The sequence below is a fragment of the Budorcas taxicolor genome, chromosome 2 (genome assembly GCF_023091745.1).
Source record: "Budorcas taxicolor isolate Tak-1 chromosome 2, Takin1.1, whole genome shotgun sequence".
In the NCBI taxonomy this organism is placed as follows: domain Eukaryota; kingdom Metazoa; phylum Chordata; class Mammalia; order Artiodactyla; family Bovidae; genus Budorcas; species Budorcas taxicolor.
The window spans coordinates 80,929,135-80,944,830 of record NC_068911.1 but is presented as its reverse complement, the minus strand read 5'-3'; the positions used below and the strand labels follow the sequence as shown (position 1 = coordinate 80,944,830).

The 15,696-nt window shown below is 41.1% G+C and overlaps 1 protein-coding gene across 1 annotated transcript in view; it reads right to left on the bottom strand.

Moving 5' to 3' along the window:
- LOC128071492 (lymphocyte antigen 75-like) overlaps window positions 1-15,696 on the bottom strand; it is a 117,046-nt gene that overhangs the window by 20,002 nt on the left and 81,348 nt on the right. The window contains exon 34 of the mRNA XM_052664324.1: window positions 14,294-14,461. Within this exon, the coding sequence (XP_052520284.1) occupies window positions 14,294-14,461 (168 nt within the window). The remainder of the gene's footprint in view (window positions 1-14,293; window positions 14,462-15,696) is intronic.

Below are 15,696 nucleotides of genomic sequence, written 5' to 3'. Positions count from 1 at the left end.
TCAACATGCATGGGAATGTGCTCAGTTACCATACACATCAACCCACATAAAGTTGCACTCATGATGTTATCTAATTGCAATAATTACCCTTCATTTCGTATGAAGAGAACAAAGGGAAACCAAGATTCACAATGCCTCGAATAGGTGCTAGACATGGCGTACTCCCTGAATGCCCATGATCGCCCTATGGTCATAATCTCCATTTTAACTGAAATGCAATGAGTTGGGCAATTCAATCAAGACCACACAGTCTGTACCTAATGCCAAAACTCATGCACCTTCTAATTTAATCCTTAAAACCTCCTGAGAGAAATTGATTAATTCACAGCATTAATTTATTCAACATGCACTTCTTCCGCTCTTAAAAAGTCTATGTAACCATACTGGACTTATTAAAACAAAACAAAAAAGACAAAACTTTCCAAAGACAGTTTTGAGACAGGCTGGGACCTGAGACCCTTTGCTACAATGCTTGCACCTGGACAAATGTCTCCTCGAGCCACAGAAAACAAAGACACTATAAGAGACTACAAATAACTGCATGCATGGGCAGCTGGGGCAAATTTTGAGCAACAAGATACAAAAAGATCAAAACCCAACTGCCACTTCTGAGCTTCCAGGAGCAAAAGCAGGGTACTGAGCCTGATCTCTGCACACAGCACCATCAAGCGGGTGGGCAGCCCACCTAAGCCACTTACTTCTCTGTCTGGGACTACATCAGCCCTACCCTCACTCCATTTAAGGGACCAGCTCACCCCACTTAGGGAGCAAGCAAGAGCACCTATTACTTGTTTTCACTCCCCTGCACTGCAGCTCGAGTCCCAGTAAAGCCCAGCCTGAATTCCTCATCTGGTCTCACCTATTTCTATTAAGAAGTGCAAGGGCCCAGATGGGTAAATGCTTGTCTTCCACTGCTGATCAAAACAGCTTCTCTGAAGAAAAGAGACATCAAAATCTAGAAATGGGCTTCTAAAGAAATCTGACAAGTTTTTTTTTTTTTCTTAGTCTGACATACAAAGGCACAGAAACTCAGTTGTTCAGTCACTGCAGTCGTGTCCGACTCTTGCGAATCCATGGACTGCAGCACACCAGGCTTCCGTGTACTTCACTATCTCTCAGAGTTTGCTCATATTCATGTCCATTGAGTCTGTGATGCTACTGAACAATCTCATCCTCTGCTGCCTTCTTCTCCTTTTGCCTTCAGTCTTTCCCAGGATCAGGGTCTTTTCTAATGAGTTGACTATTCACATCAGATGGGCAAAGTATTGGAGCTCCAGCTTCAGCATCAGGCCTTTCAATGAATATTCATTCAGGGTTGATTTCCTTTAGGATTAACTGGTTTGATCTTGCTGTCCAAGGGACTCTCAAGAATCTTCTCCAGCACCACAGTTTGAAAGCATCAACTCTTCCGGGCTCAGCAACCCAGAGGGTGGCTTAAATAGGTGTTTAAATGTAACTGGCAAACATGAGGGTGTGCATTAAGAGGGCTTGGCAGAATCTCTAGTCCAGCCTTGTTTTGGACAAACCTGATGTGCTCAGTCTAAACAGAGTGAAACTCTCCCTTCTGCTCCTCCATAGGCAGCAGACGGCATAACTGGTCATAAATGCTGGTCGACAAAAGGTGTCAGGATAGGAGCTCTGAGTTGGTAAGCAAGTTCTGAGCTGCTTATGCTACTGCTGCCTCCAACACTGAGATCCTGTCAGCAGGCTTCCAGCAGGAATTTATAAAACAGCAGTGAAATTCAGGGGAAAAAATGACAAATTCTTGCATAATCAATTTATTCAGACCCATGCAAGTACTCACTCTGTTTTTATTTTGCTCCTTATTTCCCAGAATTGTTCAATCGATAGTGGCTTTGGATGTAAGTCTTCCCCCAGAGTTTCCCCCAACAACATTTTTGACACCGTTACAAGAGAAACTTGTTTTTAGAAAAACACAAAACATATCGAAGAGTCTATTTCCCTCGGAACTTATTTTGGAAATCACGAGTCATTTTTCAGATGAAACTTGCACAACAGCAGACTAGACTTAAAGATTTTTAAATCACACGACTTAAGTGGAATCCAAGCCTCGCCTGTTCTCTTCCCACTTCCACTCAGGGGTTATTTGGCTGAACTGTTTTCCTGTTTCAACATCTTGAACACCATCCAAATGGACAAACAACGCCGAGAGCAAAAAAGGGTCAGCTTCCTCCCACTCCCATGCCACCCCAGCTGCACGCGAGCTGGGGGAAATCGCCGCAGTCTAACTTCCCCACTTCCCCTTTCAGCCCCAAACGGCCGTGAAACTACGCTCATCCTGGCGCTTTCATAAGTCTTTCTGCTCTCCTGTCAATTAGCCCCGTTTGGGGACCCTTGCCCGCGACTGGGGTCCGTGCTAAGGATGTGGACACGGTGGGAGATGAAGGGCGCTCTGGGGTCCGCGGAGATCCCCCCCCTGCGGGCTCTCGCCTCCCCAGCGGCGCTCTCAGGGAGCCCCCCGAACGCAGAGGCGAGGGGTGACGACCAGCCTCCGGAGGCGCTTGGGGTGGGCGCGCAGGCGAGCGCGACCTGCCCGTCGAGAGGCAGCCCTCGCCGGGGGAGGGGGTGGAGGGTCTGCTCCGGGCGCCCGCTCCCAGGCCGAGGAGGGGGCGCGGCCGGGGGCCAGCTTACCCGCGGCGGCGGCGGCGGCGAGGCCCAGCAGCGGCAGCAGAAGAGCGGGAGGTGCGGCTCGCGGCATGACGGCGCTGCGGGCCGCGCGCGCGCTTCTCGGAAGTGCAGAGCCGCCCTCCGACCCCTCCCACCAGCCGCCCCGGCCGGGCCGAGAGCCCGCCCGCGCTGCCTTCCGGCCGGCGCCCCGGCTCACCGTCGTTTTTAAAACTTCATCTGAACCGAAATCAATTCAGCTTCTCAGAAACGTTTCCAAAGAAGAATTTCCGTAACGCTTCTTTCTCTAAATCTTAACGGCGTACGTAACTTCAGTGCGATGGTCAAAGCCAGTATATTAACACCGATCTAATACTGTGGGCTAATCTACAGCCCTTATCATATTTCATCAGTTGTCCTTCTGATCATTTTTCTGTCCTAAAATCCAATCCGAGACCATACACTGCACTGCGATGCCACGCGTCCTCAGTCTCTGTACTGTGGGACAGTTCCTGTGTCACTGCTTCTCTGGAAACAAGTTTGAAGAGTACTGACCAGTCGCTGTGTACAACGTCCTTTAGTTTGGGTTTGTCTGATGCTTCCTCTTGAGGGAGATTGGAAGCAGAGGATTCAGGTTATATTTCTGTGGTTTGTTGGTGGTGGTGGTGGTGGTTGGTTAGTGTTTGGCAAGAGTACCACAGAAGTGGCATACCCAGCCCGGGAAGACCACGTCATTCTGTCTGATCACTGGTAATGTTAACTTTGATCACTTGGTTAAAGTGGTGTTTGTTCTTTGAACCCAACAGCCAGAAACCTTTTCAAAGGTTCTCAGTGGGCTGTGGCCATCAGATAACTTCTGTCATCAGCTCTTGGATGAGGGGTCTTTAAACTGTGCTTGACAGCCCTTGAAAGGAATACTTTGGACTTTGATCTTGAACATCTGGCCTCCAAAACTGTGACACAATAAATTTCTGTTGTTTAACAAAAACAGCAGCAATCATGTTTGTTACTATACATGTGAACTATGCAACTGTAACTCGAATAGCGGGGGTCTCTGGAACCAGACAAATGAGAGTCACACAGGCTGCTTGTTTAAACTCTGACATTGCCTCATGTCATTAGCAAAAGAGTGTTTTTAAATTGAGTCTAAACTCAAGAATACAAACATAAACAGCTCAATTTTAAAATTTACAAATGAGTTGAACAGACACTTCAACAAATAAGATATATAAATATAGCAAAAAGTACATGAAAACACACTCAACATCATATGTCACTAGGGAACTGCAGATTAAAACCAGATACCACTGTACACCTATTAGAATGACTTTTAAAATCCAAAACACTGACAACACCAAATGCTGAAGAAGATAGAGAACAAAATGAATTCTTATTCATTTCCAGTGAGAATGCAAAATGGTGCAGCCACTTTGGAAGACAGTTTGGCAGCTCCTCAGAAAACTAAACAGACTCTTATCGTATGATTCAGTGCTCATGCTCCTTGGTATTTATCCTTGGCAGCTGCTGCTAAGTCACTTCAGTCGTGTCCGACTCTGTGTTGACCCCATAGATGGCAGCCCGCCAGGCTACCCCATCCCTGGGATTCTCCAGGCAAGAACACTGGAGTGGGTTGCCATTTCCTTCTCCATCCTTGGTTGAAATGTTACATATTCACAAAAACTTACACATAGATATTTGAAGCAGCCCAGCTATCCTTCAGTAGGTCACTGGATAAATAGACTGTGGTACATCCACACAATGAAATATTATTTGGCCCTAGAAAGAAATGAACTATCAAATCATGGAATGAACTTAAAGACATATTGCTAAGTGAAAGAAGCCTGTCTGAAAAGCCCGCATACCTTATTATTTCAACTTTATATTTTGGAAAGACAAAACTGTGGTATCAGTTTAAAAAAAAAATCAGTGGTTGTCAAGAGGTGAGGGAGGTGGTAAGGGAGACATGACTAGGTGGAGCACAGAGCACTTTTAGGGCAGTAAAACTGTTCTGAGCAATACTGTAATGGTAGATACATATCATTATACATTCGTCACAACTATAGAATATACAACATAAAGAGGAATCTTAATGTAAACTCTGGACTTTAGTTAAGAATAATGTATCTGAATTGGATCAATTTTACCAAATGTACCACACTAATGCAAGATGCTAATAATAAGAAAAACGTGGCGAGACATAAGGATGTATGTGGGAACTCTGTACTTTCTGCTCAATGTTTATCCTAAGACTGCTCAAAAACGACAGTCTATTTTAAAAAAATCAAGTTTCTAATCTTTTCCATGCTATTGATTGTCCAACTGGAAATGGAGTGATTGCACTATCTGACCAAAGGGGTCTGTAAGGAGTCTCAGAATGTCAGAGGTGGTAGGGGCCATCTCTTCATTTACTGATAAAGAAACTGAGGCCCAAAGAAAGGATGTAACTTTGCCATGGGCACACAGTGAATGCCAAAAATTGAACCAGAGCCCAGGTCTTCTGCTGGACTCTCCCAACCTCTCCAGGTTCAGTCTCTTTGCCAAAGTATCAAGGACTTGCTCAACTGATTTATTTCCATCATTCCTCAGACTGTTTGTATACTAAACCCAAACCGAAAGGAAATCCTTTCAAACGTACACAGTGTTTAAATATTCGAACCTCCCGATTCTGGGGACTCTCATCCTGCTAACTACGCAGGGGAAATGAACAGTCATCTATCTGAATAAGTTATCTCCACCCCTACCTCAGGCACCAAAGCACACTGTATCAATGTGGATTTTTATTAAACTAATTTTCAAATAATTGTTAGATTTACAATAGAAGTAGCACCTTGATGAATCAATCTACTTTAGGCAAATAATCCATTTCAGCTGTCTTTTATTTTTCAGTCATTTGAACTAAAGGAAGACATATTTTCCCCACTGTTAACTCTGATGCACACTTCCTCATTTTTTATGCTAATATAAAACAGACTGCTTAGCCCCTCTGCATGGGAAAATATAGTTATTTCATCAAAATCTCTCATTATGATGTCCTACTTTCCAATTACATCTCATACTGTTTTTTCCTTCTCTTTCACTTGTTTACTTCCTCTTTGATCTCATTCTGGACTCCAATCCCTTGACTTCGTTTTACACCCAGAAGTGAGACTGCTGGATCACCTGAGAGTTCTATCTTTAATTTTTTGAGGACAGGGGCTCTATTTTCTCCTTCATATTCTCCTTTTCCTCAATTTCAGTTAAACAGCCGAGGGCAGGTAGAAGAAATCTATTCATTCTCCTGATGGTTGTCACTACTAATATATGGCTTTTAATTTCATGTGAGCCCAGTAAGCCTTTTCTGCAGTCTTTTGTCTTGATCATTCTCCTCTCTCATTCATTCCCCACATAGAATATTTCACTTTTTTATTATGCTCTTTAAGCTGAAACCCCAGTCAATATTTATCTTTCTCTGAAAAAGACTTCACCTTCTACTCACTAGGAAAATAGAGGCCATCAGGTATAGATAAACATCTTCAAATACCTGTCTGCTCTCCCCTTCTCTTCCACACAGGTCATTCTCTTCTGTCCTTAGAGAGGAAGGCAAGCTTCCTCCCATCCCATCCAAACCTAGTTCCTTTATATATGGATTTAGATCTGCCCTCTCATCCCATCTTCTTCAAGATCTTCCCCTTTCTCCCCTGCATCAACTTCTCTCTGTTCATTGGTTACCAATGATGTGTTTTGTTTTCATTCCTCTCAGCTTCTAAACCTGTAAATCTCCTCCCCTACCTCCTTTGGAAAGAAGTCTTCTTCACCTTTCCTTCTTCTCACTCCAGCTATGGCCCATCTCTACATCTCAAAAATCCATGTTCTTTGTTTCCTAATTTCCTTTCACTTTTCAGCTCACTCCCGTCTGGTGATTTTCTGCATTTCTATTGGTTAAGATCACCAATGTTTTCCTAATTCCTGGACTCCAGTTTCATCTGACTTTGCCTCTTTGTTGTTTAGCCTTTGAAACAATATTGACTTGACCTTACTTTGTATTAAGAGGGTGTTGGGGAACTTCACTGGTGGTCCAGGGGCTAAATTCTGTGCTGCCAATGCAGGGGACCTGGTCTTGACCCTTGGTCAGGGAACTAGATCCCACATGCCACAACCAAGAGTTTGCACGCTGCAACTAAAGATACCATGAAGCCGAATAAAATAAACAAATCAATATTAAAATAGAGAAAAAACAAAAAAAAACCATTTTTTAAAAAGAGTGGGCATATGGCCAGGAAACCAAAACCCTAGGACTACTCAGGACTGGCTTCAACCCCTTAAAGGTTCCTGGAGAGGGTCCCGGGCTGGGCATTGCTGAGCTCCCTTTGGACCTAAAGTACTTCAGTTCAGTTCAGTCATTCAGTCGTGTCCAACTCTTTGTGACCCCATGAATTGCAGCATGCCAGGCCTCCCTGTCCATCACCAACTCCCGGAGTTCACTCAAACTTACATTCATTGAGTCAGTGATGCCATCCAGCCATCTCATCCTCTATCGTCCCCTTCTTCTCCTGCCCCCAACCCCTCCCAGCATCAGAGTCTTCTCCAATGAGTCAACTCTTTGCATGAGGTGGCCAAAGTATTGGAGTTTCAGCTTTAGCATCAGTCCTTCCAAAGAAATCCCAGGGCTGATCTCCTTCAGAATGGATTGGGTGGATCTCCTTGTGGTCCAAGGGACTCTCAAGAGTCTTCTCCAACATCACAGTTCAAAAGCATCAATTATTCAGCGCTCAGCCTTCATCACAGTCCAACTCTCACATCTATACATGACCACAGGAAAAACCATAGCCCTGAGCAGACGGACCTTAGACGGCAAAGTAATGTCTCTGCTTACTTTGCCAACTAAGGCACTTAGGACTACATAAATGGAGACCAAAATAGAAGGGGAGTCCTCCTCTGTAACTCTCAGCTTCTCTAGGTTTAGGAATGGGCAAGATGGGGTGAAGGGGAAAGGCTGATGAGGAAGACCAGTGAAGAAACTCGTGCAGATAATCCAGAAAGAAAAGAGGATAAAGTTCTGAATTAAAGACAGCTGGCAATGAAGATGACCAGTCCATGAGAAGAGTGGGGAAAAACTGACAGAGTTGCTGGATTAGAGAGATGAGAAAGAGAAGGTTTAAGGATGAATTCTGAGTTTCTATCCTGGGAAACAAGGGGTATGCTGTCTTCATATTAATACAAAGAGAATGTAAGAAGAATTGCTTGGGAGAATGGAAAAAAAGCCTCTCAGATTCTGGTTGGGCAGAACTGATTAAGTTAGCTTGGCCCAAAGGAGAAATAGATGTATACTAAATTTGTTGAGATATAATAGTGTGAGAATGTTTTAATTTAGAATATAAAGGAAATTAGAGTTTACCGTACAGATCATTGCCATCTCTCTCAGAATTTTCCCCCGTTTATTGTGATCCACACAGTCAAAGGCTTTGGCATAGTCAATAAAGCAGAAATACATGTTTTCTGGAACTCTCTTGCTATTTCGATAATCCAGCGGATGTTGGCAATTTGATCTCTGGTTCCTCTGCCTTTTCTAAAACCAGCTTGAACATCTGGAAGTTCACGGTTCACGTATTGCTGAAGCCTGGTTTGCAGAATTTTGAGCATTGCTTTACTAGCATGTGAGATGAGTGCAATTGTGCGGTAGTTTGAGCATTCTTTGGGATTGCCTTTCTTTGGGATTGGAATGAAAACTGACCTTTTCCAGTCCTGTGGCCACTGCTGAGTTTTCCAAATTTGCTGGCATATTGAATGTGGCACTTTCACAGGATCATCTTTCAGGATTTGAAATAGCTCAACTGGAATTCCATCAGCTCCACTAGCTTTGTTCATAGTGATGCTTTCTAAGGCCAAGTTGACTTTGCATTCCAGAATGTCTGGCTTTAGGTGAAAGAGATGGGAATACCAGACCACCAGACCTGCCTCTTGAGAAACCTATATGCAGGTCAGGAAGCAACAGTTAGAACTGGACATGGAACAACAGACTGGTTCCAAATAGGGAAAGAAGTACGTCAAGGCTGTATATTGTCACCCTGCTTATTTAACTTCTATGCAGAGTACATCATGAGAAATGCTGGGCTGGAAGAAACACAAGCTGGAATCAACACTGCCGGGAGAAATATCAATAACCTCAGATATGCAGATGACACCACCCTTATGGCAGAAAGTGAAGAGGAACTAAAAAGCCTCTTGATGTAAGTGAAAGAGGAGAGTGAAAAAGTTGGCTTAAAGCTCAACATTCAGAAAATGAAGATCATGGCATCTGGCCCCATCACTTCATGGGAAATAGATAGGGAAACAGTGGAAACAGTGTCAGACTATTTTTTTGGGGTTCCAAAATCACTGCAGATGGTGACTGCAGCCATAAAATTAAAAGACGCTTACTCCTTGGAAGGAAAGTTATGACCAATCTAGATAGCATATTCAAAAGCAGAGATGTTACTTTGCCAACAAACGTCCATCTAGTCAAGGCTATGGTTTTTCCAGTGGTCAGGTATGGATGTGAGAGTTGGACTGTGAAGAAAGCTGAGCACCGAAGAATTGATGCTTTTGAACTGTGGTGTTGGAGAAGACTCTTGAGAGTCCCTTGGACTGCAAGGAGATCCAACCAGTCCATCCTAAAACAGATCAGTCCTGGGTGTTCATTGAAAGGACTGATGCTGAAGCTGAAACTCCAATACTTTGAACACCTCATGCAAAGAGTTGACTCATTGGAAAAGACCCTGATGCTGGGAGGGATTGGTGGCAGGAGGAAAAGGGGATGACAGAGGATGAGATGGCTGGATGGCGTCACTGATTCGATGGACATGAGTCTGAGTGAATTCCGAGAGTTGGTGATGGACAGGGAAGCCTGGTGTACTGCGATTCATGGGGTCGCAAAGCGTCGGACACGACTGAGCGACTGAACTGAACTGTACAGATCATGAGGTCTAGTTTTTTTTAAAAATGTCTTTGACAATCTAGAGCGGTGGGATGATGTTGGGGGTGGTAGGGAGGTTCAAGATGGAGGGGATATATGTATACTTATGGTTGATTCACATTGTTGTAAGGCAGAAACAAACAGAACATTGTAAAGCAATTATCCTCAATTAAAAATAATAAAGTCTTTGAGATATAGTTAAAATTTGTCTTTTTAGGTAAAAAGTTGTTGAACTTAATAGTTAAAATTTGTCTTTTTAGGTGAGTCAGTGAGCAATCAGGTCTTTGTTTCTCCAAGAGGCTTTTAGGATTAAATGAACCGAAGACAAAGAAACCTGAATCTCTGGCTTTCCCTAGCATCAATTCAGCAGCAAGTCAGGACTGGAGTTTCCAACACTACAGCAAACATTTGCAGGGCAGATGTCTCAGGTAATGAAACATCCTGCCCTGGGATTGGGGAAGGGAGAATACTGTCAGAGGGTATTTATTGGTCACTTCTAAACTCGTCCTCTATACCTGATCCTCTGTTATTTTAGGTGCCTCGTTTTGAAAGATCAGTTTTGTCAGACCACATGTGGGGGTTGGATTAGTTAGGAAGATTGGGAAAGGCTGTCTTCAGTTCTTCTGAGAAAGGGAACACAATATGGGCAGCTCTGGTCATGGTAAGAAGGACCTTCATAGAGATTGTTCGGTGGGAGTTAGAAATATGAACCTGAAACTAGATGTTTGAATTATTGACTTAGAAGTGGTTGATGAAGGCCATGGGGTGGGAGGCGGTGTGCAGGATCTCCTGAGGGAGGCAAACAGAGAGAGAAGCAAGTGTATTATAGGTAGGACCCCTGCTGACCCAGTAGCCAGAAGAAATGCTGAGTCAGAGGAATCCAAAAAGCAGCCTAAAATCAAACACTCAGAGATGTACAAATGATTATATTTATTCTTTTAAAAGTACACACAAGATCTTGATGCCTTGCTTTACAATAGCTGGACACTTTTTTTCTTGTCATGCTATATGAGTAACATAATAAAGCCCAATCTAGAGACTTATTTTTCAAAACAGAAAACAAATACTTTTACATAAGATCAATAATAGTTTTACCTAAATAATAAAAGAAAATGATTTTATTATGGCATCACTACTGGACTTCCCTGGTGGCTCAGAAAGTAAAGCGTCGTTTGCCTACAATGCAGGAGACCTGGGTTCAATCCCTGGGTTGGGAAGATCTCCTGGAGAAGGAAATGGCACCCCACTACAGTATTCTTGCCTGGAAAATCCCATGGATGGAGGAGCCTGGTAGGCTACAGTTCATGGGGTTGCGAAGAGTCGGACACGACTGAGCAACTTCACTCACTCACTATATATACCTGTACTTGTTGCATCAAATTTGTTCAGTTCATTGAAGAAAATCTTAACAACTAAAACTGTACAGATAATAGAGAAAGAGAATTTAATAAATTCAGTATAAAATAGTTCAGGTACAACCATACTACAACGTGTTAGACCACTAAAATTGTCTTAGAAAGTTATTTACAACATTATCATAATATAAACACTAAATTTTAAAATAAATCTGTGGATTTTCTACAAAAATAAAGTACAAATGTCAATATAAGTTAAACACTGAATAAAACATTCACAATATCCAGTAGAAGCTATTATTAGGACTATATTCTAGGTGGTAAAATTCAAAACAATAACCATAAAACCGTGTTTCCTAAACCATTCACATTTTAGTAGTAATCACAAGATTTAGAGTTTCATTGTAAAATTCATTTTTACAAATATATACAATTTTCACAGACCTCCTATCTCTTATGTAAAAAGGTAACAAAGAATAAAAATTTCTTAGTCAGAAGTTCCCATACTATGTTAAATATATAAACTGAAATTTTCAAAAAAATCTCATCCTTAGCTGATTCCCTTTAAAAAGAAAACATGTTTTATATAAAACAAAAAACACACTGCTATAAGATATCTAATCAACCTAAAAATATTTCCACACTTATAAAGACATTAAGTACTAAATCTTCTTTAAAAGCCTTTGAAAAACTATGAACAGAACAAAATTATTTGCATTTCAATAATTTTGGTATGAAATATCTTTGGAACAGTATAAGAAAATCTTGCCAAGAGGCTTAATTTTGCTGTTTGCATGTCTCATTGTTCAATAATTTCCCCCAAATGCTACAAATGACTACTGTAAAACAATGTTGATATTATTTACTGTTTTGTTTTTATCTAGAGGTACTAATTTTGCATTTGGCTTAGATGTTCTTAAAATTAAATGTACATATGTGACCCAGTAATACGCCAATTTTATTTCCTAAGACATTTTGTTAAAATGCCATTCATATCCTAGTTACCAACTACATTCTTACAGAGAAAACACACATTAAACTCATTACCCTATGAACAATTTGGACTTTAGTTCCAACTTTGGTATCTTTTCATGCCATTAAGTAGTTATAAACATGGCATTTTGTGGGTTAACTGTAGATACCAGCATTATAATTAAACAAAAAGAGTACCTAATACCTCAACATTGAAACAGAGTAAATACTGACATTGGGAAAATTTTAAATGGCTCATTTTTCCTAAATCATCAGTGCAAATTAGCAAACTTCTAGAAGAGCTTAGTCATGGAAAGAAGGAAGCATAATTTCGTCTTCATTCCCTCCCTGTTGATACCGAACTGAAGAGAAGCCCGACCAGTGCCAACGGTTCCTTCGGAAGAAGAGCCAGACCAGCCCGCAGGTTAGAGCTAAGATACTCAGCACAGCAAGCGCGATACCTAGTCCTCTGTAATCAGGGCCTAGACCAGAGAAAGGTTTGACAGTGGAGGACAGAACAGAACAGTGACCGTCACTGATTTTATATATTAGGCTTTGTGTCACATATGTGAACACTGTACAAATTAGATACAGTAAGTGCTGACTGTCTCACAGTGTCAACACAGAATTCAAACTCATCATCAAACACTTCAGTGCTTTCTGATCCAATTTAACTGTTTTCATTCAAATCCTCTTCACTCCTATAGCAATTTTCTTCCAAAGAAATTAGAGTGGTACCATTATTCTCACATTCCCTTCCCATCATCCTTTTGAGACCCTCATTCCCAGTATATTACCTTACTTTGACAGTAAATTGCTAAAGGCTGGTAAATGTCTGTGTTTGACTTACCTAGTGCCAAATAAAGTGTTATTTGCTTTAAAGGAAAGTAACCTTTTAGGATGACCTCACTGAGTCCCTCACTATTCAAGTTTAAGCACTGTTCCAGGCCCTTATCTACATGCTGCCAAGATGGAGTCACTGCGTCCCATGGCTTTAATATCATCTCTGTGCTGACTTTCCTTCTCTCTCAGATGTCCAACTGCACACTAGACATTCCATATGGATAGCTCATCTCCACATGGATGTTCAAAATGCCAAAACAGAACTCCTGGCTTATACCATTCTAACCCTACTTCTCCCTCACCCCAAATCTACCTGTTCTCTGTTCCACTAAGTATAGAACCTGAACACTTGACTCAGGATTCCAAAGCCCTACCTGTCTGACATCTGTCTACTTTCCAGTTCTTCCTTAAGCCCACATCAAGATGTTCTGTCTTGGGCTCTCTGCTCCAACTGGTACCTCTGCCTGGTGTGACTCTTCCGCTGATCCCAAAGGCCTTGGCTGGCCTTTCAGATTTCAGCTTCCATATCTCCCACTCTAAGAAGCCTTCCCTGATCACCCCTGATCTAGAGTAGCTAAACCCCTAGTCACAATACAGTTTATGTGTGTGCATGCACACGTGCCTGCTCAGTTGTGTCTAACTCTGTACAACCCCATGGACTGCAGTCCGCCAGGCTTCTGTGTCCATGGAATTCTCCAGGCAAGAATACTGCAGTGGGTTGCCATTTCCTTCTCCAGAACTCTTTACCATTGCACAGAGTTTATAACTATTTGATATTTTCCTCTCTTTTAAAAATGGACCTGCTTGGTTACTCCTTAACTGTCTTCAATAGATTGTAGGCTCTGTGAGAAAAGGAATCTTACCTGTCTTGCTCATGGGTGCACCCCAGCACATAAAACAGATACTCTAAATATTTACTGAATCAATGCATAAATATGTAGATACTGATTATCTAGAGTTAAGGTTTTATTTTTAACATTTGTATACCAAAATGAACATTTTATGTTAATCTTTAAAAATGTTAATGTAAAAATTTTAGAGCTTGTTAAGATTTTTGTGGTTAATTTATGTACCAATTATGATGAAACAAGTTCAAAGTACAATTTCCTATAGATACTTAGGACATTGTAACTAATTAAATACAGTTTTGCATTATTGTTTATTATGAGTTGTATGGGAATAGGGAGAAAAGAAATGAAATAACTGCAGAATTAGACCTTTGAGCTTTTAATCTCTGAACTATAGAATAAAATACATTTTAACATTTTCCAAGAAATGACCTGCCTAAAACTCTGGCAGCTCCCATTTTTCTTAGGAAAGGATTATACAAAGTTTGGACAGTTCAGTACTTTCCCCTGGGAATCCTAGACATCTTGTGCATTTACTGTCATTTGTAATTCATTTTTCTGAGGGAAAGAATCTTTATGACTCAATCAAGTTTGTATGGATATACTCTAAGGACTAAGTACTCTGGGACAAAGTACAAAACTTTGCGCACAGTTGAATTGTACATTTATTGCCTGACTCATTCTTCAAAAAGGTTCCACAAGGACAGTTACATACTTACCCAAGGGAACTTTGCAGACAACTCTTCCATAGCCACGTGAACATTCAACTTTTGTCCAAGTTTCATTTGAAGCTAACAAAATGCTACATTGTCCTCTGCCACTCTTAATTTTATTTGTCCATTTGACAAATGTCACTTTTGATCCATCTAACCAATTCCAAGACTGATCTAAAGAAAGAAGTTTGTTTACTGTAACTAAATTACTAAGGTAAAAAGCACATGGTTCATACAATTTATTTATTTAAAACTGTGCTGTGCCACTATTTTTAAAATGAAATTTATTGAAAGTGAAAATATTAAAATCAGCCCGTCAGTTGCACTTGACATATTTCAAGTGTTCAACAGCCACATATGGTTAGTGACCACCACATTGGACAGCACAGACAGGAAAAATTTCATCTTTGTAGAAAGTTCTATTAGACAGCACTTACATAGAGTATAGGTGTGATAAATGAAGTACATAATGCATGCATATTTATTGTGTGATGGGCAGATTTCTAAAGATCTGTATCCATTGTCCCTTGCTTCCCACCCATGACTTCCCCCCATTAAAAGTCATTCACAACGTGCTGGTGGGAGAGGAAGAGGCCTGCAGGGTCCAAGAAGTCCTCCCCACCATGATTCCCCTTCTGGTTCCCAGCTGATGGAGCACCACCTTGTGGTGAGAGTATAAACACAACTTACACTTTCCTTAGATGGCCAACTTAGAATTCATTCACTTCTTGACACATATTTAATATTTTGGAATTCACATTTATTTCAATTATTTAGAATTCAAATTTGCATAAAATGTGAAGCCAACTTTCTATTATTCTATCAAATGTGTACTTTAAATTCATTCTTTATCAATTCTAAGTGCATGGAAACAATCTATAATTCCTTATTGAAAAATTCTTTCACAAATCTTTTTGAACCAAATCTCTGCAATTTTACTAAGGCAATATAAAAAAAAATCACCATTAAGACTTACTTTCACTATATGGTTACCAAAAAAAAGTAAAAATGTTTCAAGAGGGAAGGAAACAAGAAGAAGAGAACTTTCTGAATTCGCTACCAGGTGATGGACACTAGAATACCATGGACAGCCAGCAATGGGTTCCTGGTGGGACACACAAGGGACACAGATACTGCCGTAGGAGAAGGAAGATCCTGTTGACCCAAGTATCTTACGCCTCTAAAACAAGTCCAGTTGATTTAACTTGATTTTCTATTTCATTAGTGTTTCCATCATTACTAATAAGTCATTCATTTATTCATCAGGAATTTATAAGCCTCTAAACCAGCAGACCTAGCTTATTCATCACAAGAAGCGTCTGAGCTAGCCACTGCTTGACATTCTTTAGTGAGGCTGACTTGGCATTCAGGACAAGTTAGAACTCTCTTTGCACACTCTACACACAGAT